The 26,915-nt window shown below is 39.5% G+C and overlaps 2 protein-coding genes across 2 annotated transcripts in view; one reads left to right on the forward strand and one right to left on the reverse strand.

The window, feature by feature from the left end:
• Positions 1-26,915, reverse strand: part of si:busm1-57f23.1 (uncharacterized protein LOC368621 homolog) — a 270,341-nt gene that overhangs the window by 116,760 nt on the left and 126,666 nt on the right. The window lies entirely within an intron of this gene.
• On the forward strand, positions 8,941-9,750 carry LOC132992455 (heat shock protein 30-like). The gene has a single exon (XM_061061749.1). It carries the CDS (start codon positions 9,129-9,131, stop codon positions 9,747-9,749), a length of 621 nt encoding a protein of 206 aa, XP_060917732.1. The 5' UTR covers positions 8,941-9,128; the 3' UTR covers position 9,750.

Below are 26,915 nucleotides of genomic sequence, written 5' to 3' on the forward strand. Positions count from 1 at the left end.
GGTTCTGTTGCTGCTATCACAGCCAGCAGGTGTCACTGTTTCCACAGTTTCCTCCCAGACTGATCGATCTGAAGAGATTATTTCTGTGTCAGGAAACACAAAGAAAGATAGATGATGCCAGCTCTTTTATTTGTTCTTATGTTTTTATATTTCATGTTCAAGTTTAATGTCTCTTTTTGTAATCACTGCCCCCTAGTGGACAGGAGTGTGGAGCGTTCCAAAGGCAGAAAAATAATCTTTGACTGGACTTCTGTAATGAAGGGAAGTGTGAAGGAAGTTGAGCTTTCTTTGAGTCTCTCTGTAGTTTGTAACTGAATACTTGGACTCTTCTTCACTTTAGAGGGAACATGTTCTCCTCCACATTTCTTCTTCGTCTGATCTAATTAACCCCGTGTTTTAAGATGGGCTGGTGTTTCTGCTCTTGGTGTAAACCCAGGCACAGTGATCTTTCTGTCATGTTGTTCATGTGTGTTACTCTTGATAATTCACTCAAATAATGTCTCTATATTCTACAAGTGATTTACTTTTTAAATAACTGACACCATGTCAACACAAAGTTTCATTGCTTCCAATCCGCCTCTTATACGATGGCCATGTTGCATTAAATAACATCAACCACTTCTGTTTATTAAATATCACAGTCGGGATTTTATCCAGGCTGTACATTAATATTCTTCTTTGAAATTAAACTTCAAACATGAAGTTGGTGTTATTTTCTGATGTTTATGTTTTTGTCCTCTTGAGTCGTTTGTTTTCAGATGTTCATCAGGCTCCAGGTCCCATCGAGGAAAAGTTAATTCCTCATGATTTAATTCATGAAGCCGACCCGAAGTTTTTGATGACACAGTAAATATAGGCTTTAGTTCAGTATATAATTCATATCATTATTTTAGTTTCATTGTGGACAAAAAAAAAGCAGATTGGAGCATATTCCAGACAGACACAGCATGTCCCGGTTACCATAGTAACAGTCCCTGTAACTACAGTAACTCACTGTCCCTGTAACCATAGTAACTCATATAGTAATTTACTGTCCCTGTAACTATAGTAACTCACTGTCCCTGTACCCTAAGTAAACCACTGTTCATGTTACCATGGTAACAGTCTGTCTCTGTAACTTTAGTAATTATAGAATTTCCCTCGGTATCAATAAAAGTGAGAGTGGACAGAGACACTAAACGCAGTGGCAAACGGAAAGGAGGGGGACTTGCGCTGTTTATTAACACCAGATGGTGTCACCAGGGACATATTACTGTGAAGGAGGCAACGTGCAGCAAGGACATTGAGCTGCTGGCGGTAGGTCTCCGACCATACTACATGCCCAGGGAGTTCTCCCACGTCATTGTTGTTTGTGTTTACATCTCTCCGCGAGTGCACGCTGAGACCGCGTGTGACGTCATCCACTCCACCATCGCGAGACTACAGACACAACACCCTGATGCATTCATTGCCATCTCTGGGGACTTTAACCCTGTTACATTGGACTCAACACTACCGGACTTTCACCAGTTTGTAAGCTGTCCCACCAGGAAGAACAGGACAATAGACCTCCTGTATGCAAATGTTAAAGAAGCTTACACTGCCATCCCTCTACCACCACTGGGGAAGTCTGATCACAACCTGGTCCTGCTTAACCCACAGTACAAACCACAGATTCAGAGACACCCAGTAACCACACGCACCTTCAGAAAGTGGTCTCCTGAGGCAGTGGAGACACTTACATTGATGGGGTCACACACTGCACAACTGACTACATGAACTTCTGTATGGATGTTGTAGTTCCCACAAAAACTGTGCGCTGCTTCTCGAACAACAAGCCCTGGATTACCAGTAATGTCAAGGACATCCTTAACAGGAAGAAGAGGGCATTCAAGGAAGGAGACAAGGCAGAGCTGAAGCACGTGCAGGGGGAACTCAAGGTCCGGCTCAGCTGAACGCAGCTACATTTCCTCTCAGACTTTCCTGTTGTCCTAGTTCATCTTTTTTTCTATCGTCGAGTACGAGGAAGAGATCGATCGTCAGCGCAGACTGCTGGATATCGTTTGGAAACCTCACATCATCTTACACAGAGCAGGTGAGGAGTTAACTAAATTATTTTAAATTAATATACAGAGATGTTTGATTAGTTTTGTTCCCAGTGGTGTTACTAAAACAGTGGAGTGGTGGGAACATTTAAAAAATATGTATTTCTAAGCCGAACCATTAAGTCGTGACATTAGCATATTTGTTATTTTCTCCTTTAATAAAACATAAGTGACCTCAAATTAAGACTTAACTATTTTAATCCCTCTAATGTATCTTCTTCATATTCTTTTGTTAATATTTTTAATGGTCTCGTGATGCAAAGTTGTGCCTGAAGAAGTGAGTATACTCTTAATTAGTCCCTACATGTTTTAAGGGTCCCGTCCTAATCGGGCTCTGTTGTAATCAGTGACATGGAAAACTCCTGCAGATTTAGTTCACCTAATAAATGAGCCTTTTGTTTTTACACACTGACACTCTTCTGCTGCTCCACTTAATGGAGTAGAGATTGTTATGAAGTCAACATAAACCTCAGAAGAGGAGCAGATCTGATCTTTTTAATGTTGACAGACATCAGACTGAAACACCTTTATGCCTTGAATGTCCAGTTGACAATTGTGCAAATCCTGCGGAGACTCAAGTATGAGGCTCTGACAGGAAGTGAATCCTCTGCTCTGATGGAAACTCCTTTCAGTCTGTAAGAGGACAGAAATGGATAAATCACTGTAACAGAAAAGTACACAAAGGACAGTCATCTCAATACATTGCAGTTTTTTGTTCACCTCTGGGTTACTATATACTGACACTGTCATGCAGCATATACTACAAGTTCCCCTGAGCTTCCTGCGTCCTATTTGACTCAATGTGAGGAGCAACAAGATATTGAACACCTGTACTGGCTATGTACTGCTTATTTCATCTTTCCATAGATGATAGGCTAACTGATGGTGATGTAAACTGTCATTATTGTGACACTAATGACTCACAGATCATTAATTCATTGGCTGCACTTCCACCAACCTCACATTCTTTAACATAATATAATCAAGTAAACAATGATCCAGCAGGTCTCAGTTGGAGCTGGGGTGGTCGTGTGAAGATATCACCATGAAGCAATACAACTGAGCACATCCAGTCCCCGTCTCCTGCAGCAGGATAACATCCTTACCCTCCTGGCTGGTGTCTCTCACTGCAGTAGACAGTGGGAATCTGGTGGTCTGCTGGTAGATGCAACATTAAAGTGTGTACGCTGTACAGACTTTTAATAGTGTCTGCTTCTGATGTTGGACCCCTCTCCCTCTCAAACAAACACACAGGCTGGTTACGTGAGCTAACGCTACCTAGCTAACTCATAATATGATATTACAGTTACAGTTGAGTATCATAGTGTGTCATCATGTCAGCAACATAGACTCTGTGTTTAGTAATCAGTGTTTACTTACTTTTAAAGTTGGTTCCAGGTGAAAAGCTCAAAGCTGTGTCCTCGCTGCTCCATCTGTTGGAGGACGTTAGCTACTGTACGTCATTGTTTACAACGTCGAGGCTTGATTTTCCTCTGGTCGCATATCACCCACCAATATTATTACGCGGGAACTGTGGAGCATGCGCAGAGCGAGTAGGCCAGTTCAGCTCTGGTTGAGTGCTATATGTAATAATAAATCTCCTCCAAACTACGTTTTCTAACACAATAAATGGACTCATTCAAACCACATGAAGACGTAGACCTACTGACTCTGGTCTCGTGTCGTGTTGCTCTAGTAATTGTCAATAAAGGTTTGTTAATAAAAAAAGTTATAAACACGAAGACCTCCGAGTTTTTCTTGGACACTTGTACTGTACAACGTTCTTTCACTTCCCAGCATGCTTTGTGGTACTCGATAAACTGAAGATATTGAGTTGTTTAATGCTTTAAAAAGCAGGTGTTGTGTTTGTTAGTATTTGTAATGTGTGATTTACAGTAGAATGGTTTGTTGGCTTGGGTTCATTACTAGACTGTTTTTCTCCCCCATGAGTCAGAGGGCTGTTGCTGTTGGTTATATATTTTGTTGAACACTCTCTCATCGGTTTCTCATACATATCAGAGTGCTTTTGAGTGTTCTATGATGAGAACCCAGTCTGAGTCTCGAGGGGTGGAGTGGGGCGGGGTGGGGCGTAACGAGACAGTGATGATCCACTTGTTAAAGTGAATAACTCTAACGGCTCAAACAGCCTCTCTCTATAACCTTGGTTTTGACCGTTCTGTGACGTCATCAAGGCGCAGGTGAAAACCGAACGTGCCTGTCAATTCCATCCCATGGTTACTAAGCAACTAGATCGCAAATATTACAACTACACATTTGAATTGTAAAATACAATTTTAAAATTAATCGATTAAGGCTGTATCGATTCTGATGATATTATTTATTTACATTGATTTATTTGTTGTTTTGAAAAACGAGACATGTCTGATGAAGGTGAGGTCAGTCTGAGAGCAGATAAATGGAGAACAGCGCTACCTGTTGGCTGCACGAGAGTACAACACTATCCCTGTTTTGTATTCAGTATGGCGGGCGGATGGGGTCTTAATCTTTGTACATGTTTGTGTCTATGCCGTTGTGTATGTAGCCTGTTATGTGCGCGGATAAGTGAATGTTTATGTGTAAACATAGGCCGATATCTGATAGCAATGCACAGTCATTGACCAACATACAAAACCATCCACTTCGACATGTACATCAGCTTCTACATGCACTTCTACGTGTACATAACAGAGACACACAGCAGTACACAGGACTAACCTGAAAACATGGACTCATCTACATGATGTTGTTACTCTGTGGAGTTATTGTGTTTTATACAAGTGTTAAATGATGAACAACTGTGTTTCCTGAATGTTCATCATTGATCAACATCAATAAACATATAAACAATTGAACTTAAATTCATCTTCATCTTTTTAATTGTACTTGTATGAGAGGTATTAAGGATCCAATAAAGGGTGGCAGCAATCACTTCAGGGTGTCGGGTCAGGACACTATTTTTGATGCAAGGTGTGAGTGAGGAAGAAAGATGGAGAATCCAGTTCCAGTTCAAGCCATTTATATAAATTTCAGGTGAACAGTACAAGGCATGAGTTTGAGGCCTTTCCTTTCCTTGAAATAATTTAACCTATGTGTGTATTTGTGTGTGGTTCTATAATGAAAGAAATAAAAGAAAGACAATTAGGAATGTGACTTATACATAGAACATTCCAGAATACAGACTGCTGAAAACACTTAGCAATCAATGCACTTTTGCAACGTAACAAGCTATGCTACTGTTATCAATTAGCTAGCAATTAGCATGTATTTAAAGTGAAAAAATAACATCAGCACTTAGAAATTGAACAGGCAAAGTTGCTATGAACAATACAAAAGACATTCATTTCCAGCAACACTCAACTCACTTGTCTCACGGACGCACACAGTAATAATAAAAGTCTGTCAGAAAGTACACGAGTCCTTTTACTTGAATCCAAAACTTGTCTGGGCATGTCTCCCTCACTGCGGTTACTTCGGAAATGCGCTGTGCATGCTGCGTTCAGGGGCGCTCAGACAAAGAGCAACACATTCAGGTGCACTCAGAAACGGGAGATGCAGAACAAAATACTAACCTGAACAGGCCTTTTTTACAGTACTCTAATATTCCTAGTCACAAGTTAAGTACATTTCTAAAAGGTGGAAAATATTTACTTTGGAAATGTGTCACTTTGCAGCTGATAAGTTTTTTCAGAGAGGACATTTGAACAGGGGCGGCTGTGGCTCAGAGCTGGCCGTCTCTCAACTGGAAGGTTGGGGGTTCAATCCCCAGCTCCTGCAGCAACATGTCCGATATGTCCTTGAGCAAGACACTCACTCAACTCACTGAAGATGCTGTGCACTCATGGACTCCAGTCTGCCCTCAGTCCATTCATGGACTCTTACTGGTCTGTTGGCAGTCTGTGTCCAGAGGTCAAACCTCTGTTCTACCAGCAGGATCTACTGCAGAGAAACATACAGGAGCTCCACAGCAGCATCCTGGAGGAGACTAGCTAGTAGTACATTATATTACCATTACAGGTAAGATGTCTTACAGTTTTATCAGCCACCCTGGGTCCTACAGGGGGCTTCAGAGGACCTGCTGGGAACAGTACAGTGAGCTTTAAAAGCTCTAAAAGTTGTTCTGGGGAGCGATCTCTCAGAGACTCCCTCTGTGCATTGTTGATGTTCTCTTATACTATGGACTATTGGTCTTTGCGTCCCATCTCAGTTATGTCCATCATTATGATATCCATTAGAGTTATGTTGTATACATATGTGTTTATGTCTTTGTGCTGTTTTTATGATGTGTATTGTCTGTATGGAACTCTGTTAAACCAAATTGCCCCTCTGGGACAATAAAGATTTTCCAATACAATCCAATTTTTTAAAGTGTTCAGTACTAAACAAATACTGTCAAAATATGAAAGTACAAAACTATTTTATTTTCAAATCATATATTGTAAAACCACGAGGTTAACAATAAATCTCAAGAAACAGCTGAAGAACAGAAGTGCTTACCTGGAGACTCACCTGTGGGAACAGTCTGGCTCTCTCTCCACCAGCTGTTGAACGTTCCTGCGGAGGATGAGTCTCGGGATGCCGGGCTGGTTCGGGGTCGGGATCAGGACGGATGTCCAGGTCCAGCGCCGATCCATCATCTAAAGGTGAAAAGAATAACAACCTTCACACCACAGCTCATCATCATATGAACATACAACAAACAGTTCTACTGACTTGAAAAGTCAGAATGTTTAATATTAAATTCAAAGTAATGTTAGCTCAGTGACAGTAAATATCATGGATTAAATTTGACACTAACAACAAGGACATTGTTATTCACTTATCATCACTTAACACAACAGCAATAGCAGAATGAACACACATAGAGAAGAAGCATAAAAAAATCTATGGTAACTTTTCTGACTCCATGTAAAAGACAAACACAACAAATAGTCAGAATGAGAAAACTCTTTAAAATAACTTCCTCATTAAGATTTAAATTGTTCCTTTGTCAAAGTAAGCCCACTTTTAATCAATAATAACTGATCTCATGAAGGATAAGTCTTTATCAAGTTAATAATGGACATCAGATGTGTTGTGATCATTTCAGGGAGAAAGAGCAGCTAAATGATATGTCATAGTATTTCCTGCATATCATTGTCTCTGGGAATACTAAAGTTAGTATTGGGACAAAGGTCCCACAGAATCTATGAATTTATAGAAATGTGACACAGCTACTTTGAGTTAAAGACATAGATTGTTATTTTCAAATGAATTTCTAAACTAGAAAACAATCTAGATAAATCTTATTTTGCAGAACAAGTTTCTCTACTTTCTAGTTCACCGCATATTTGATGAGGCGCATTTAAAATATAAAATATATTATTATACACTTTATACACATGCTGATCTACTTTTTGTGTTAACTGTAATAGGCCTACATAAAACATCCCCAACATTTAAAAAAATAACAATAATAGGGCTAAAATTGATAAGGATTTGATACAGTGTTCGTTGCTAGGTTACGTAAAGTTATGGAAACATTGTTATTATTTTTAGCATGTATGCTAGTAGCACTAGCATGCCTGTTGTTTAACAGTTAAAGTAGATTTATTATGGGGAGACAAACCGAATAAAACAAATCAAGAAATCATCTTTTGGTTTCCCTAACAGTCAGATATCACACCTATTCCAAACACAGTTCAACTCCAAATATAAAATATACTTTAATAATATTTACAAATGGGAATTTTGGGGTTTAAAAAGTAGCTCAAATCTTACTTTGTCGATGTAAAAACAGGGCTTTGGTCAGGGCAGGTCAACAGTGAAGGTCCAGGTGGAAAAGTCATCTTTTTTGGAAGAAATTGTTCACTTTAAGGCAGCAAGAAAAATCCATGTGTGCTTTTCTGAGCGTTTGGGATTTTGTGAGTTTGAATGTAATTAATTTAGAAATAATGCACATGGAGATAAACCATAGCAACCATAGAATGTTGTGATCCGTTCTAAAACCAGGTCTGTTCGGACTGTCACGTCTCACCTGGACACGTTTTATCCAAAGGATATCACCAGGTCCAAACAGACATATCAAAATAATCCTCATGTAAGTAGACCACTAAAGAAGTTTAGATGTTGATTTCTTCTTACTTGTTCACAGGTGCTCAAGTTGTGTCTCCATATTAAATAAATAAACAGTAAAGGGTCCTTTTAAGTTTAGTGGCCTGATAGCCAGCAGCCCATTATCATCATGTTAAGTGTAGAGTCCCATAGTCAGACACGGTTATGAGGATAATAGTAGGAATATTAGTAATTATATTAAAATAAATGATATTAGACACAAAACAATGAACAGTTTTAAATAATGTCAGAATAAAATGAAGGAGGGATGGACCTTTTAATGAGGATATTGTTTTGCCCCACACCAGTCACATTTTCCATTTATAAATCAATGCCTTTCCATGCTACCATTCAGAAAGAAGAAGAAATGGGATTTGTAAACATTGAAATATGAATTGAATTTAGAAAATTACACAACCATACACTTAAATAAAGTAATTGGTGAAAAACACAATGCATTAGTCTTGATGTTTTGGAAAAAATAAAATATCCTGACATTTGTTATTGTTTATTAAAAGCCTGACATGTTTACATTTTTGATTTGACTCCAACTAAAATTCAGCAAATGATACATAAACTTAATGATCATAAATTGAACATTTGAAATGGGGGTGGAATATTGATATACAATAACAGAATATTTGTATTGAATATATTTATTACAATTTGTGAAGCGTGTTTGTCTGTCTGCTGTCAAATTTAGTAACACATGTAAATGGAAACCTCCAGATCAAAGAGGACTGAACAGTGACGTCACCATCTCTGAGTAACAGCTCTTCCTAGTGGAAAGCTGTGGTAATGACAGGAAAGTTCCTGAACACTCTGGAGCTCCTCCAGTTAGAGTATAAAAACTGAGACAGTCACACTGCTGAGACAGAACACAACACAAACAACACAGAAGAGAACACACTTTAAGAGTTTCATCTCACAACAAGAGGACTCAACTCACTGAAGATGCTGTGCACTCATGGATTCCAGTTTGCCCTCAGTCCATTCATGGACTCTTACTGGTCTGTTGGCAGTCTGTGTCCAGAGGTCAAACCTCTGTTCTACCAGCAGGAGCTACTGCAGAGAAACATACAGGAGCTCCACAGCAGGCTGCAGCTGATGGACAAACTTCAACACAACATCCTGGAGGAGACAGAGCCTTTCCAAACCAGTGTGGTCATAAAACCAGTCTCCTACCAGCTGGACAAAGAGGGAGAACACTTTGGCCTAACTCTGGACACTGAAGGCTTTTCCCCAGAGGAGCTGTCTGTCAGACAGGTGGGCAAGAAGCTGAGAGTCAGTGGGAAGACAGAGAAGAAGCAGGAGGACGGGAAAGGCTGCTCCTCTAACACACTCCAGGAGTTCAGACAGGAGTTTGATCTGCCTGAAGGCCTGAACCCTGAAGCTGTCACCTGCTACCTGGCTCCAGACGGGAAACTCCACATCCAGGAGGTCAAAGCTCCATGTGTTGAGGAGGCTGAGAGAGAGCTGACTATCAAGAGGAGGTTGGAGGAGGAAACACAGCAGAGTGTGTGTTCACACACAGAAGACAGCAGCACAGAGACACACAGCAGTACACAGGACTAACCTGAAAACATGGACTCATCTACATGATGTCGAAAAAATGTCAATGGCATGTGTTCTCTCTAGTTGGCTGTAACAAGACACTGAATATGAGTTTTTATATATTATCATTTTGCTTTTTGTTTTGTCCAAAAATCATAAAAGAATATTTAATGTACAGTATTATTAAAAACTGGGGAACTTAATAATAATAATACTTTTATATTGCTGTGTTTCTTAGATTTATTTTTTGACAATAATGAGAAAACTTGCAGTTAATTTGCAATTTAGATGACATCTTTTACCTGACTTATAAGAAAAGGAGATTTTTCTCTGGTTCACATCATGGGTTCCTATCACCCCTGGGTGGCAAAAGCTCTCATGGTGACGATTGGAGCCTCTGCTCTAGACTACTAAAGTATTCCCCTATCTATTCCAGATAATCTCAGGACTGTTTATTTGGTCATAGTTTTAGTTTGGGCAAGAAATTACCTTAAGACGTATTGAAGAGAGAAATTGAAGGATGTAGTGTTCCTTTAGCGTCCACTAGGTGTTGTAGTTAGGCCAGTATTTGGCTTGTTGCTAAGAGTCGATATTGAGGAATTTTTATCTCAGCACCTATGAGTTATAAACTATTTAATTTGGATTTTTGTCTGGTGTGATGACAGGAAAATCTCTTAAGAAATAACATGAAATGATCTCTTAAAACATTATTTTAAGTAATCATTGCTTTACTTTAAATATGTTTTATATCATATTGATTTGAGTTTACTGCAAAAATTAATACTGTTTTTGGATTCCTGATTTGATTCACATGTATATACCTTTATCAGACAAAATTATAGATCCTGTAATTCCTTTAATACTTTTCAATAAGTCAAAAAGTATTTGTTTTATCATGACACAATACAAATGTCAGTATGTCTTTTGTGATTTCACATGGGAGCATTGTCTCCTGGGTAGTAGGGGTTCCAGATGTTTTCTTTGTCAAGTCAAGTCAAGTTTATTCTTGTAGCACATTTCAGCAACAAGGCCATTCAAAGTGCTTCACACAAGATATTGAAAGCATCATGACAAAGAGAATAAGGAAACCTTAACATAAAAACATTTAAAATCACAAAAACAACCCACTAACAATCACAGAGAAAATACCAATTGAAAATATTAAAAAATAAATAAGATGCATAAGAAATATGCTAAGTTAAAAAAATATATATAAATAACCTCAAATTTATAATGATGACTTTATTTGCTCTGTACGCTTTTCAGTGTCATATTGCTCTGAAGTCTTCAACGTAGTCTTATCTTCCCGATGGACACAGATTCACCTGCTGGTCTTACCTAACTGAGATTGATTCAGGCTCTCAGTTTGCTCCTTCTGTGTCAGGCACAGTCCTAAGGCACCCTGTAAACCCCATCTAGGGGTTCTGTGGTGGTGAAATCCACCCACAGTCATTACACTTCAACTTCCGGTCTGTCAATAAAAGTGAACGATTACTATGAGTAATTAGCTCTGCATGCACAAAATAATCTGGTACTCTGAGTCTTACTGTCCCGCTGGACACAGTTTTAGCTGCTGGCCTCACTTCATCAAAATGGTTTCTGTTGAACAATCCCCTCAGAACATCTTCCTGAGGATCTTGGCTCACAGTTGAAAATAATATTATTTCAAATTTTGACAGAGTTTGACTTCTAGAGCGTCTGCTAATCAGACAAATTGAAGAATTGGAAAGCAACGAAGGCTTTGGTTGACCTTCACAATGATGTAACTCAACCCCTCTGGGACCTCTCCATGACATAATATAACATAACATTAAAAGCAAGGGGTCCAAACTTTGTGCACACAATACTAATGAACCATTTTCCTTTGTTTCTTTCCCTGTTATTTACAAGTTTATTTCAGCTATTACCAGAGAGTTTGGTCTCTCCCTGGCTCCCGTCTGGCTGTCACAGATTTTCTTTCCCAAGAATAGATGGATTGTCCTGTAAACGTGGCATACAAGGGTGGAGAGAAGAAAAAAATACTTTAGGGACTCACTCAGCTTTTGTTTAATTTTCTATTTGTGGACCTCTTTGTTTTTTTCGTCTGAAAAAGTGGTGAGAGAATATTTCTACAATGAATCTTTAGATCTCAAAGGCCGTCCTTGTCCTGTCCTCTTCATTCCTCCATGTCTCTTCATGTTTTTCCAACCTTCTCTTATCATGTTCTATCAATTCACCTCCCTCATGTAAGGGCCTCTTTCATCTCTTCTTCTTTTTGTTCAAACTTCACCCTCCATTAGTTTGGATAGCTGTTGCCTTAACAGCTGCTCGAGTCGTCATCCTTTCCTTTCATCTCCTCACTTCTCTTGTAGGATGCTGATTGCAGGCAACACATGTGAGCAGTCACTGGCTCATTTACTTCTTCTTTCCTCCATGGCCCATTTTCCTTTAATTCAGTCCCTATACTGTACAGCCTCTTATCACCGTCGTCTGTCTTTCCTAACTCTAACCCTCTCCTCTTTCCTCTCCTCTTAACTTCACCCTGTTTTTCCTGTTTTCTCAGACTAGTAAACTACATTTTAATCAAGAGGGTGTGTTTGGAGCAGACAGTTTTTATTGCCATTACAAGAACCCATGAGTCAGTCTGTGTGGCTGTCTGCATCTGTTTATGTTAAAAGCATTATAGAACCAATTCTGATGAAGTAAATAACTTTTCTAATTCTTGGTAGAGTTGGAAATGTTTTTCTGATGCAGGTACAAAGATCGGATTCTACCTATTTTTATTATTTTTTAAAGGCAGTAAAACATAAACACACATCACGCCAGACTTACTTCATGACTAGGATCACACCTAATAAAATGGTCTTTACACACAGACATTGCTGTATACATAATAACATGTTAATTTAAATAGTAGCTTACTGAGATTATAACTGGTATTTTTTTGTTTAGTTTTATCTGCTTTCCAGATCCTTTTTACATGCTCTAAATGACAAAATTGAGCAGGGAAGCTCAGTTTATTTATCATGTGGAGTTCCATTTAGCTTGTGAAAACATCTGTAAAATGTCCTCTGTTCTCTGTAAGAGAGCCTTCCAAAGTCTATAACCTGTCTGATGTCATCATGATGTAATCAAGGTTAGCTTGGCTTAGAGACTACAGACCTATGACAGATAGCCTCTGTTTCAGTCCAGAGTAGTGGATTTGAAAACCTGGGTGTTAACCTAGCAGAGAGGGACTAATTAAAAAATACAGTTGCATTATGGGAAATGACAATCCTCAAACTAGAGACTTAAAAAAGTATGTTTGAGGCAAAGGTCAGTCCCAGTGCAGAATGTAGTTTCAAGGTAAAGGACTCTACATTTTTCAAAGACAGAAATAAAGCCGCTATTAGCAAAATGATGGTATTAGGTCAAATCTTGGGCTTTTCAAACCAAAACTGATGTCTGTGGGCGGCAATATGTTTTTTCATTTGATCCAAAGACTTAATTCATGTGGCTGTACAAGACGTCTCTCAGAAGCAAGTCATGTGATCGCATTTATTTTGGAAAAACATCCATTGTTTGCACCTGTTTAATTTCTTTTTATGCCTTTCTTTGATAGGATGATAGACATATGTGAAAGGTGCCACATGTTATACTCAAATCTGTGCCGCTTGCATGGAGGACTACTGTATGGCATCCGTACGTTGGGGCACAATCTGCCCATTTGTACTTGTTTTTTTCTTCTTTTTTTTTAAGATATATTTTTGGGTGTTTTGTGCCTTTATTGTAGAGAAAGGGCAGTGGATAGAGTTGGAAATCAGGGATAGAGAGAGAGAGAGAGAGGGGAATGACATGCGTATCAGTATTTAATAGATAATGATATATAGTAATTTTTGTCTTAATTTGGGTCTTTTGTCACTATTTTTTGCTCTAAAAGGTTCTAAACGGAGAGTCCTGGTCATAAAGATATAAAGTTAGAATTATGATTACAATGTCTGAGGGCTAAACTATGTGTAACACAGTCATGTTTCAGCAACATTAAGCTTCAGTGCAATTTTTAAATGTACTTCACACACAGACCTCTGAGGTTAACTGTTGATTCAGTCTCTGTGCCCTTTTGCAGCAACATTACAGGTACATGAAAAATGTTCCTCTGTTACTTATTGTCAACCCAGTTGGAAACTCTTACGATAGCTTCAGTCCCTCTCAGCTAGATCAGTTTGTTGATAGTGCAGTGGATTCGCTGAGAGTTACTCTGGATTCGATTGCTCCCCTGAAACAGAAGGTTGTCAAGCGGCGGAGAGTGGCTCCATGGTTCAACTCAGAAACCCGTACTCTGAAACAATCATCACGGAATTTTGAAAGAATATGGCGTTCGACCAAAACGGTAGAATCTCGTTTTTTCTGGCAGGATAGTCATAGAAGATATATGAAGGCTCTACGTCACGCCCGAGCTGCCTACTACTCCTCTCTAATCGAGGAAAACAAAGGCAATCCTAGATACCTTTTCAGCACTGTAGCCAGGCTGACAGAGAGTCATGGCTCCATTGAGCCTTGTATTCCTCTAGCCCTCAGCAGTAATGATTTCCTGAGCTTTTTCAACAACAAAGTTCTAGACATCAGAGACAAAATTGGTAACCTCCTGCCCTTACCTGGTGCAGATACGTCTGATATGGCAGAGACAGTTCCAGGACCAGATATTAGTCTCGACTGTTTTTCTCCAATCGACCTTTCAGAGTTATATTCCATTATTTCTGCATCGAAACCGTCAACCTGTCTTTTAGACCCAATCCCAACCAAGCTGTTTAAGGAAGTCTTTGCCTTAGTTAGCAACTCCATATTAGATATGATCAATATGTCTTTACTGGCAGGCTATGTACCACAGACATTTAAAGTAGCGGTAATCAAACCTCTACTTAAAAAGCTCACTCTGGACTCAGGAACTCTGGCTAACTACAGGCCTATATCCAACCTTCCTTTTATCTCGAAGATCCTGGAGAAGGTGGTAGCTAAACAGCTGTGTGACTTTCTCCATGACAACAGTTTATTTGAAGAGTTCCAGTCAGGATTTAGAGTCCACCATAGCACTGAGACTGCACTAGTTAGAGTTACAAACGATCTACTTCTAGCCTCAGACAGGGGACTTCTGTCTGTGCTCGTCTTGTTAGATCTTAGTGCTGCTTTTGACACCATTGACCATCGGATCCTGTTGTACAGACTGGAGCATTTGCTTGGAATTACAGGGACTGCTTTAAGTTGGTTTGAATCCTACTTATCAGACCGATCTCAGTTTGTACATGTTAATGATGAGTCCTCTATGCACACTAAAGTTTGCCATGGAGTCCCACAAGGTTCAGTGCTTGGACCAATTCTTTTTACATTATATATGCTTCCTCTGGGAAATATTATGAGGAAACACTCCATACAGTTTCATTGTTATGCAGATGATACTCAGCTTTATGTATCAATGAAGCCCGATGGTACCAGTCAGTTATGTCAGCTAGAAACATGCCTTAAGGACGTTAGGACCTGGATGACCAGAAATTTTTTGCTACTTAACTCAGACAAGACTGAAGTTATTGTGCTAGGCCCTAAGAACCTCAGAGAGACTTTTTCTAGTGATGTGACTGTCCTTAATGACATCAGCCTGGCATCTAGCACCACTGTTAGGAATCTAGGAGTTCTTTTTGATCAAGATATGTCTTTTAGCTCTCACATCAGTCAAGTTTCAAGAACAGCCTACTTTCACCTTCGTAATATATCCAAGATCAGGAATATCCTGTCGCAAAGTGATGCAGAAAAACTAGTTCATGCATTTGTTACCTCCAGACTGGATTATTGTAACTCTCTTTTGTCAGGGTGCTCTGGCAAATCTCTAAAGACTCTTCAACGGGTCCAGAATGCTGCAGCTCGTGTACTGACCAGAACCAGGAAATGGGACCACATTACTCCTGTCCTGGCTTCTCTGCACTGGCTCCCTATACAGTCTAGAATAGAATTCAAGATCCTTCTTCTCACCTACAAAGCTCTAAATGGCCAGGCACCATCTTACCTGAAGGAGCTACTAGTGCCGTACTGTCCCTTGAGAGCGTTGCGGTCCCGGAGTGCAGGCCTGCTGGTGGTACCTACAGTCTCCAAGCGTACTATGGGGGGTAAAGCCTTCAGTTATCGGGCTCCTCTCCTCTGGAACCGCCTTCCAGCCGGGGTCTGGGAGGCAGACACAGTCTGTATTTTTAAGATTAGACTTAAAACTTTCCTTTTTGATAAATCTTATAGTTAGGGCTGGTGCTGGTGTAGACCAGCTCTTAGTTATGCTGCTATAGGCTTAGACTACCGGGGGAACTGGCACCCTGAGCTCCTCTCTCTCTCTCTCTCTCTCTCTCTCTCTCTCTCTCTCTCTCTCTCTGCATATACAGTACATCATATTACTGCATCTGTATCAATCTATAAATCTCAGTCACTAACCACCTACTGTCCTGGGAGCTCTTGAGCTCTCCTAGGCTCCTCAAGATCGTCGGTTGACGGCTTGCCAGAACAACCCCCACCCCACCACTACCCCCTCCCCACCGGATCGTGGGTTGGCGGCCTGCCAGAACAACCCCCCCACACCCCCTCCCCTCCCCACCGGATTGCTGATGGACGGTCTACCTCCCCCCACCCCCTTGCTCTCTATCCCTCTTCCTGCATCTTATCCCATCTCTCCCCCTATCCCTTTCCAAGCCCGGCGCAGTCTAGGCCTGTGAAGACTGTTTCGTCATGAGCCGGGGATCCGGCCGAAGATTTCTGCCTTTTAATAAGGCAGTTTTTTCTTACCACTGTAACTTTTGCTGCTTTGCTAAAGTGCTCATGATGGATAGGCCGGATCTTTGTAACATAGCAATAAGTAAGGTCTTTTACCTGCTTTTTGTAACATAACAATGAGTAAGGTCTTTTACCTGCTTTTTGTAACATAACAATGAGTAAGGTCTTTTACCTGCTTTTTGTAACATAACAATGAGTAAGGTCTTTTACCTGCTTTTTGTAACATAGCAATAAGTAAGGTCTTTTACCTGCTTTTTGTAACATAACAATGAGTAAGGTATTTTACCTGCTTCTTGTAAAGTGTCTCGAGATAACACTTGTTATGAGTTGACGCTATACAAATAAAAGTTGATTGAAGTTGATTGATTGTGGGAACATGCTATAGGCAGCAAAAAGGTCAAATATTTTTATAAAGTGTGTTCACAAAGAGCAGCTTCTGTAGCACGACACACACACATGCACACACTCACACATACTTCCTGTGTGACTTTGAGGGTCTCTGGTATTTGAACAGATGTGGCCAGACTGAGCGTGCCTCGATCCCCCCCTGACCTGAACGTGCACTTCCTGCTCCGAAAGCTAACACCCAGGCAGAACAATCGTAGTCTGTACCCTCTGAACACATGCACACACACGCAGACACACACACACACACACACACACACACACACACACTTTGCGCAAAGGGTCAGCATGCAAGCCATAAACACACATAAAAACACATGCTCACAGATACTTCCAGGAACGGACTTTGTAAACAAGCAACACACACACATACTCTTACAAAGCAGTCAATGTGTGTTGTTTTCAACTGATGTGGAAGTAAGAATGAACCAGTGTTGCTGCACTTTCAGTGCATGTGCACACACACACACACACACACACATGTATTAGCTGCTTTCATTTCTTTTGATTTCCCCCTGCAAAGTGTAACATGTCACACAGGAATTTTCTAACATAATTTTGCATACATTTCAATAGGTTAAAAGTGTGTCTGTGTGTGTGTGTTACATCAACTGAAATGTGGCAACACGATCCAGTTCTCAGCTCGGAGATGCTGAGTGCTTTCTCTGTATGAATGTGAGACATCATCAAAATAAAAGCTGAGATGGAGAGCTGAGGCCAAAAGGTGAGGAGAGAGAGACGGACCGGAGAGAAAATATCAAAACAGTAGGGAAGGAAAATGAGAACGAGATAGAAAAACAAGGGAAGACAGTGTAAAGAAAATGTGCGTTATAAATTAAGACGCAAAGAAATGACAAAAAAAATTAAATGTAGAAACACAGATGAAAAAAAAGAATATGAATGAACTGTAATGACAGCCCAGAGACAGTAAAACTCTGAGATGTGGAAAAAAATAGAGAAAACAGTAAACAGAAGAAAAAAGAACAGATGAAGAGGTCGTGGACTATAAGCTGAAACTGTGCCAGTAAGGCCGAATGGAAAATAAGATTCAGTTTGGATAAGTACTACTGGGAGGAGAGCAGTTTAACAGAACACACTGCAACTATCTGTTTTAAGAATTTGACTTGAATCACTATATGCATTAGGATAATATAACAAATGATTTAAAATCGTAAGAATCACTCATTTCCATTGAGGTTTGTTGTCGTAAGCAAGCTTACGACAACTACACACCAATAAAATGTAGAATTATTGCAGTAATGTTCAACAGAAATTAAAGAAAATAAATCAGTTTAAATTATAAATGGATCGGATCAGGGATAGAAACAGAACTTCAATAAATGGCAGCCACAAATGGCTACCCAGGGGCCTTTTCTAGCCAAACATTTTCTTTGACCTTGTAGTAGGGGGGAATCAAGTTTGTTTCTGAAAACCATAACAAGAGATTTATATACCTTCTTCTCATGAGCGTACATCTTTTCCAAGAAAAATCTTTTCACACACAGACAGTGAAAATATTTCCAGCAGTTTCAACTCTGGTTTTCTTTGGAGCAGAAGAAAAGAACTGGACGGCAAAAGCCTTCACATGCTGCGATATCCACAGCCTGACTCAAACCTGCAGAGGTTGAAGTAAGGCCACACTAGAGACTTTGTTATAAGGTAGATATTAGGTTCAAGTTTATGAATGAACACCTGCCACATTAATGACAATAGCTATTGCCTTTCAGTTGCTTAATGTATGAATGGTGCATAAACATGCCTTGCATTGCCTAAGTTAAGTGCTTTTCAGCAGATAAAAGCATGCTAACATGCTACATTAAGAAAGTGCTCACGCTAACTTCAGCATGTTTGCATTGTCACTGAAGCATTAGAGGTGGGTATCGTGATATTTTGCGTGGTGATATTATATCGATTCATGACTGCCAAGTATTGATATTTTTATTATATTAAAAGCAAATGTGCTGTTTTAATTTTTGATTGCTGGAGGGGTTGCACAATTCATTTTGAACAAGTTGCAGTGTGAAAAATTCATGTTCAAGTTCGATAAGACTGAAATACTAAGAGTTCAGATTGTGAAGTGCATGCAGTGTTTTACAGGGTTTTACTTTTATGTGTTGGTCAGTCTGTGGGCTTGACCCCCCTTGTGTAGAAATAAAAAGACTGAAGCAAGATGAAGAGACTGAGAATTTTTCTTGATTTAGTTTGAAGGGGACATATGAAAAATCCTCTTTACAGTGTTTCTGAACATATATCTGGGTAACCTGAGTGTCTACTGACCCACAAAATGTGAAATAAATACATCCAGTCCTTTGTTTGTGGTCTGCATAAGTCTTACAACACAGAGAGAAATGCTCCGTTTCAAATGTGCTCAACTTGTGACGTCACTAGTTTGATTCTGGAAAAAAAAATCCCCTCCCCTCCCCGGCTATCTCCACCCATGGACTCCACCCAAGTGTATAACAAAACTTTTTCACGTCTGCCATTTTTATTCTCACTACAGAGGAGTGATGTGTACTGGTAAAACTCGGGGGGGGGGGGGGGGGGGGGGGGGGGGGGGGGGGGGGGGTCATTGCATTTAAATAGACAAACGCACCAAAACAGAGCGTTCTGAGAGAGCTGGTTTATACAGGGCCACAAACCTCGTCTGGTGCTTGATTCATGTTATATTTTGACCAAAGCACAGCACAAATGAAAAGGTTTATAATATGTCCTCTTTAATTTTGTGGACAAAATATGGAGTTAAAAAAGTTACATCGGAAAATATTGTATCGCAATTCTCAGCATAACGCAAAATGTTTAAAATCACAATAATATCGTATCGTGGGGCCTCTGGTGATTCCCGACCCTCGTAAGTATGTTGATAGGCATTTAGCTCAAAGAACATGACAGTACAGCAATCCAGCGCTGCTAGCAAGGCTATAGGTTGTTAGCATAGTTAAATCACCACCACCTCTTAACCGGTCACACTGATTGCCGGAAAACACTTTGTAAATAATTTCATGGATTACTTTAAGACTTCATTGGTGTGAAAACGGTGCATATAAAAATGCATTGTCACACTCTTGGGCATTAACGCAACAAATGAATCATGACATCGGTTTAAGTAACATTTTCCAGATGTCACCCTTTAAACTGGCCCAAGTTTCTATATAAAATTGTTTAGGGGTTGATTATTGAGATTTAGTGTCAAAAAGAGAACTGTGAAAAGTGTGCTGGACATATATACTATAAAGCATACCTAGATAATTTCTACAGATTTAACACCATTATCTTACATGTATTCATTTGTGTGGTTGGTCTTCATTAAATGAGCGGCTGTGGAGCCTGTCATGGAGAAAGTCACCACTGTTCCAACACTCCTCAGGAGGCAGGATAACTGGCTGAGTTTGACAGCATGCACAAAGCATCCAGACTGTGGCTCCATTCCAGTAACTCACTTAGAAAAAATTGCGCAAACAGTAGTTGGTGTTGAGCCTCTGTTGCCTCCAAAATGGCATTGCATTGGCACTCAAATGGCTCAAAGGGGTTGCATTTAGTTTGCCCTGTTTCGAAATGTAGTGGAAACTAACGCAGGTAGCTTCTCTTCGCCCACTTTTCTGTGAGTTTTTGTTCTTCAGTTTGTTTTTTAATTATTTTATTTTATTCTTTATAACTCTCAGGAATTACCATTGTAAGGATAAATAGGAAACGTAAGGTTTTGATTGTTGTCTTGGATTTTCTGAAATCGTGTTGAGAGATTAAAGGGTTTATATGTGATTTTTCACACTTAAATATAATATAAATCAAGTATATCCTCTGAAAATAACTCTGTGAGTCATGACTGTCTACAATGGGTGTAACACCCGAGTCCCACTGTCTGTGATGTTTTCAGAGTTTTCAGAGTCCTATCTTCAGTTTGTTTACATCGCCCGGATGGCCGGCCGTGTATAAAAGTTGTTTAATTGAGGGACTAGAGAAAAGAAGAACAACATACTGTACTCACTGCTTAACTGTGTTTCTAGATCACGCTCATTTCAGGTAAATTTACATGCAGTGTGAAGATACGAGCATAATAAAGATCGCTAGCATTAGCATGCTAACACAACAATGCACCGCAAGTTGTTTTGGTTTCATGCTGGTGCTCAAGGGCGACATCTACTGGATCAAAAAATCACATATAAAGCCTTTAAGACTGCAGAGAGCAAGTTATTTATTTTTAAATAAGCTCCCTGCCTGCACTGAATCAGGGTTTACCTATGATGTCATAACAAAATGATTCAAGTTGGGATTTTGACTTCTCATATCCAACTTCATCTCTAAGCCTATGTAATTGTTTTCCTCCTATTGAAGCATCTCTCTTGATTTTGTCTGGTCCTTATCTGGTCGCCTCCAGAACATACCTTACCATGTTTGATGTGTTGAGTCTATCACACACATTTCTCTAGATAAAAGTTAAGCATGGCAACCACCAAACAGACCCAGCCCTTTGTCATCAATGTCAGACTGTAAGATATCACAACAGAGAACAAAATGGAGCCTGCTAGCTTCTTAACTGGCAGTTTTAATATAAAGCTAAGAAGCTTGGCTGGCTACTATTGGCTGCCTTACGCTTGCTTGTTTGTAGCTATATAACATGTCAACAGCTGGTTTACCAGCCACAGAACTTAAAAGCATAGTCACTGCAGTTTCAGAAAACCAATTAAAGTACATACAATGACTTGTTTCTTAATTAATTTAATAAAAAACATAGTCAGGCAGTGACATATTTGATGCCATAACAACAGTAGTAAAAAAAAAAGACATTACAAAACAATAGAGAACAACTACCAACGATAAAGACATCACTAATGACATTAACAGTAAAAAAAAACAAAAAAAAACGTATTCACCATGTCTTTGTGTGTGTGTGCATGCATATGCATGTGAAAGACAGACATTCATGACATCACTGTTTCCACAGGAAATCATGTTTCCAAAACCCTGGGTTTCCACTCTGTAGTCTACCTCATACACAACTCATGTCTCTCTCTCAGCTTCTCTATGTCTCTCTGTCCAACACTCGATACTGCATAGTGGCAGCAGTGAACTAAATCAGTTTTAATTATGCTGTCCAGTGTTTGTGTTCCCACCAGAGAAAGAGTGATGTCATATCATTTTTAAATGAATGACTGCTGATTTAAAGGAAAATGAGTGTTTATTACTAGTTGGATCTTATTTTCTGTTTTGGCAACCATCACAATGGGTCATGGTTACACTGTGCTCACCAAAGTAAACACTGACATCAGTGAAAACTGAGGCAACGGTGAGTTTATCTGTGAGTACACTGATATTATCACTTAGGGGAAAAATGGCCAAAACTATGAAAACAACTCTTTTCCAAGAAACTGTAAATTCCCTTTAAGGAATACAAAAATCTTATTTGAAAAAAAAAATATATATATATATCGATTTAACAATACTTATCACTGATAGTAATTGTTATCTAATGGAAGCTCTGAGGAGTTTATTGCAAATTCAGAGAAAGAAAAGATGACTAAAGAAAATAAATGATGAGAAGAGGGTGGGGGTTAAGGGAAAGTGGGGGGTGGAAAGAGACAGAAGGGGACATGAAGAGGAAAGAAGGTTTAGAGTTACTGATATTATGCTAATGATAAATTCAGATTGCAAACTAAGACACATGCAGCACAAACTTAACCTGCAGAAAAACGCACATGCATGCACTCCTCATGCTTATACTTTAATGCATATTTCACAAATATACTAATTACTTAGTGGCTCACATACACAGCTGCAGGTAAAACCCACACATGCAAACACTCTACAGCCATAGGAGATACTGTGCAGACATTCAAATCCAATCACTGGCACATGAAATGTCCCACATGACTGTGATATGTGTTAATATCTGAAATTAAAACAGAGTTTTACCAGTCCTGCAACTTCTGCAGAATAAACTGGCTGGTTGGTGTATCACAGTGGAACCTCAATGATATATCTGGTTACTTTGCTGATGATTCAAACAGTCAGAGCGTTTTGTTTGTGATAGAACAGATGGGATTGTGAATCAGACTGGGAAGCAATGGAAAATAAAAGAAACAAGAGGTAAGACAAGTATGCTTTCTCCCATCCGTGCTCCTCTGTCCTAAAGCTCCTGAGCCTTAAAATGGATCAGGGCTTGCCATCATGCTGTAGTACAGCTTGGAGTGAGGAACCAAATGAGATGTCTAGTAACTTTTATAAAAGTCAGCAACATAAAAATACATTAGAATGATCTATCATTAATACACACATTAATACTATACAGAATGACAAACAGGAATAACTGCAAACAATGCTTTATGTTCATTCATAAAATCAAAAATAATTACATATGTAATCTACATAAAACACATTTTACTACATCAAGGCTTATGTGGACCAAAAACTGCTCTGGTCCTAGTTGGCAGCAAAGTTGCAGTAAGTATTTAAACCTTTGTTGAAGTCTGAACCCATTAGCTCAGACTATACAGTAATATCCCATCTCTCCCCCTATCCCTTTCCAAGCCCGGCGCAGTCTAGGCCTGTGAAGACTGTTTCGTCATGAGCCGGGGATCCGGCCGAAGATTTCTGCCTTTTAATAAGGCAGTTTTTTCTTACCACTGTAACTTTTGCTGCTTTGCTAAAGTGCTCATGATGGATAGGCCGGATCTTTGTAATATAGCAATAAGTAAGGTCTTTTACCTGCTTTTTGTAACATAACAATGAGTAAGGTCTTTTACCTGCTTTTTGTAACATAACAATAAGTAAGGTCTTTTACCTGCTTTTTGTAACATAACAATGAGTAAGGTCTTTTTACCTGCTTTTTGTAACATAACAATGAGTAAGGTCTTTTTACCTGCTCTTCTGTAATGTTAACAGACAAAGAGTAAGGTATTTTACCTGCTTCTTGTAAAGTGTCTCGAGATAACACTTGTTATGAGTTGACGCTATACAAATAAAAATTGATTGATTGATTGATTTAATATAGGTTCAGTAGCAATATGTGTGTCATGATTACAAATCATATTGCATTTTCTCTGTGTTCACCCTGGTCACACTGAAATATGGATTTGCCCTACTCCTGTCAAGAGGGGAGTAGTGAACCTAAATTGATAAATGGCCTTGAGCTTGTAAAGCGCTTTTCTAATCTTCTGAATTCTCAAAGCACTTTAACACTGCAGGTGACACCAACCCATTCACACACTGATGGTAGAGGCTGCTATGTGAAGAGTCCATCAGTATTAACTCATGTCATATACACATTCACACACAGCAGCAGGAGCAACCTGACACATGGCAGCAGGCGCTGGGGATTGAAACTCCCGACCTTTCGAGTTGAGAGATGACAAACTCTAACACTAAACCATAGCCGCCTCAAAATGCTTTAGGTAACTTCCAGAAACACTTCAATATGCAATCTAAGTGTTGCATTTCACTATCAAAGATAAAAATAACACAACACAACAAACAAACACATGGAAGACTCACAAGGATATACTACAACTAGGCAGAAGTTTTTCTTGTCTGAGTCCTCATGAAAAGTTTTCTTTCTAGTCATTGTAATGAGATGAAGAAACGTTAATTTAAAATTGACTTCAGTTTCCATTACAACCTATGAGACTTTATTACTGGTGTATGTCTTGTAACTGAACATAGTGACCATTTGTGATACTTTTTCTAAGGTGTCAGATTAGGCAAGCTGACATCTTTGTGTGTGAGCCCAACCTTGACTGTACTCACATGCGTTATCTCCTGAATGTATGTCCTTTTAGCCTTTGTGTGTCCTCCCTCTTGTTGCCAGTTTGTTGCGTCTTCCTTAGTGTTACCTCTTTCCAGTGTTTTTTCTGTATTACCTCCTACCTAATGTACGATTTGCCTGTTTTTTGACCTTCCTTTGTGCCTTTACCTTTGCCTTTTTATACTCTACCTGTTGGAGTCTGCTTTTGAATCATTTTGTGAATGTCTGTGAGTCAACTGTGTCATTTCCAGGAATTGACGCCTTAAATAAAATAACTGCATGTAGACTTACGTAATTGTTTTTATTTTTGAGAGTCACTGTATTTGAAATGTTTTACATCAGGTGGCTTCAGCCTCAAAGTCTGGCTATACAATACTTTAATTTAGCTTTAATGTATCTGGCTTTTTTAGAGGCAATTTACTTCTGACTTTGTTAAGAACCAGATTAGAATAGTCAGTAATTGTGGTTAGTGTTAGAAACTAGTGCAGGGATCAGTTCTTCTACCTCCTATAAGAAGCCAGTAGAAACTATTGTTATATACATCGCTAATTGTTAACTTCTGGCTAGAAGCAGTGACTCCTAGATGTCTTTAAAAATGTTCCTTATGGTCTTGGTGTCTGCTGGCTTTTTCAGGCTAACTTCCTCGTTGTTGATAGCCGGCTGTAGCATTAACATAACACTTAAAAACTAATGTCATTGGAAGGAAAAGATCTTTCCCTAGGGATGGATTTTCTCTGAGTTGCATTTTAGTGCGATGAACTGGGTGTTGTTTTAAAGAAAGAGAATCACATCTTACTCCCTGTCTCGCTCATCTGTTGCTTATATGTTTTGGCCAAAATCCATGATTTTTTAAGATCCCTAATCTTGACTCAGCTTTCTTTCTTCGTGTAGACTATCAGTTTTTGAATGCATCACAAGCATCCCATTTCTTCCTGCAAAGCAATTGTCCCTTTGCGTGTTTGATTCACTTTCTCTTTACATTATAATCATCGGCTGCCTGTCATCAATAGTATGGATTTTAACAACTGTAATGCATATAACATTTAACTATGCAACAAAAGACAGTCACACAAGTCATTGGTAATGTACACAATGTCAATACTGTGGATTAACTTGCAGTATATTTTCACAAGGCATACTGTACATTCCATACTGTAGACCACCAGTATTTCCTACTTATTCAAATACAAAATCATTTACATAAAGTTCCCTGTGGGTTTTTGATTCATCCGAGAAAGTCAACAATACAGTTCTGAAGGAAAGTACAATTCTTGAAGAGCTGTAACAAACGGAGATGGATAGACAGCTATAGGCAAACATTCACAATCCAAACAAACAAGTGTGCATGCTGAAAGCAAAATAGGACAGTTAAACAAGGATTTTCCTGTGTAAATAATTACATCAGTGATGCATAAATCTGTTACTGTACAGCCTCCATGAATTGTTTAGGTAAAACAGACATCCAGGCCAAACGCTGGGCCCAAACACAGAGCTTTGCTGACCTGGAAAAACAGTTTACTTTTAACTAAACAAACTTTGGTGATGGTAAGGATTGTAGCTAAGGGGCAAACGTAGTGCAAAGTTAGCCCAGACAGTTTCATATTTATTACTCATTCATTTAGTCATCATCCATTCATATTGTTCTCTCTCTCTCTCTTTATCTATTTCTCACCCTCTCTTTCTCTTTTCTGAAGGCCCTGACACACCAAGGAGACCGCCGGCCGTCGGTCTGTCGGTGAGCGGTCGTCGCCCTAGTTTTTGCGGTGTTTTTGCCGTCAGTTTTTGCCGTCACTACCCGTCAGCCCCAGTTGGCCTTCTTTGTTTCCAAATGTTGAATCGGCTTGAGCCATCGCCGGCGCGGTTGGAGATATGAATCTCTCTGATTGGCTGTTCAGCTAAGCCAGTGCACGAGAAGAAATAAGGAAGTGCCTCCTCTATTCTTGTTCCTCTAATAAAAGACCAAGCGCTGACAACACCATGTTTTACTTTTTATCAGACATTATTCTATTAGAAGGGTTCTATATTCTATTAAAAAGGGTTTCCCCTTTTTGGAATGACGATTACAGACTAGCGCCCCCTGCTGGCATGGAGAGTTATTGCCTCTCACCCATGCGCAGAAGGTACATGGTGATTGGCTGTCGGCTGTAGTCTTTGCTGTGTGTTCTAGTGAAACTTTTTGGACAAGACAAAAGGTGTCGTGCGCCGACTCCACAGGTGGCCTTCGTTGTCACTTGTTCTTTGCAGTCTGCTTGGTGGGTCAGGGCCTTAAGGTAGTAAGCTCTAGG

Source organism: Labrus mixtus, chromosome 17 (assembly GCF_963584025.1).
Source record: "Labrus mixtus chromosome 17, fLabMix1.1, whole genome shotgun sequence".
In the NCBI taxonomy this organism is placed as follows: domain Eukaryota; kingdom Metazoa; phylum Chordata; class Actinopteri; order Labriformes; family Labridae; genus Labrus; species Labrus mixtus.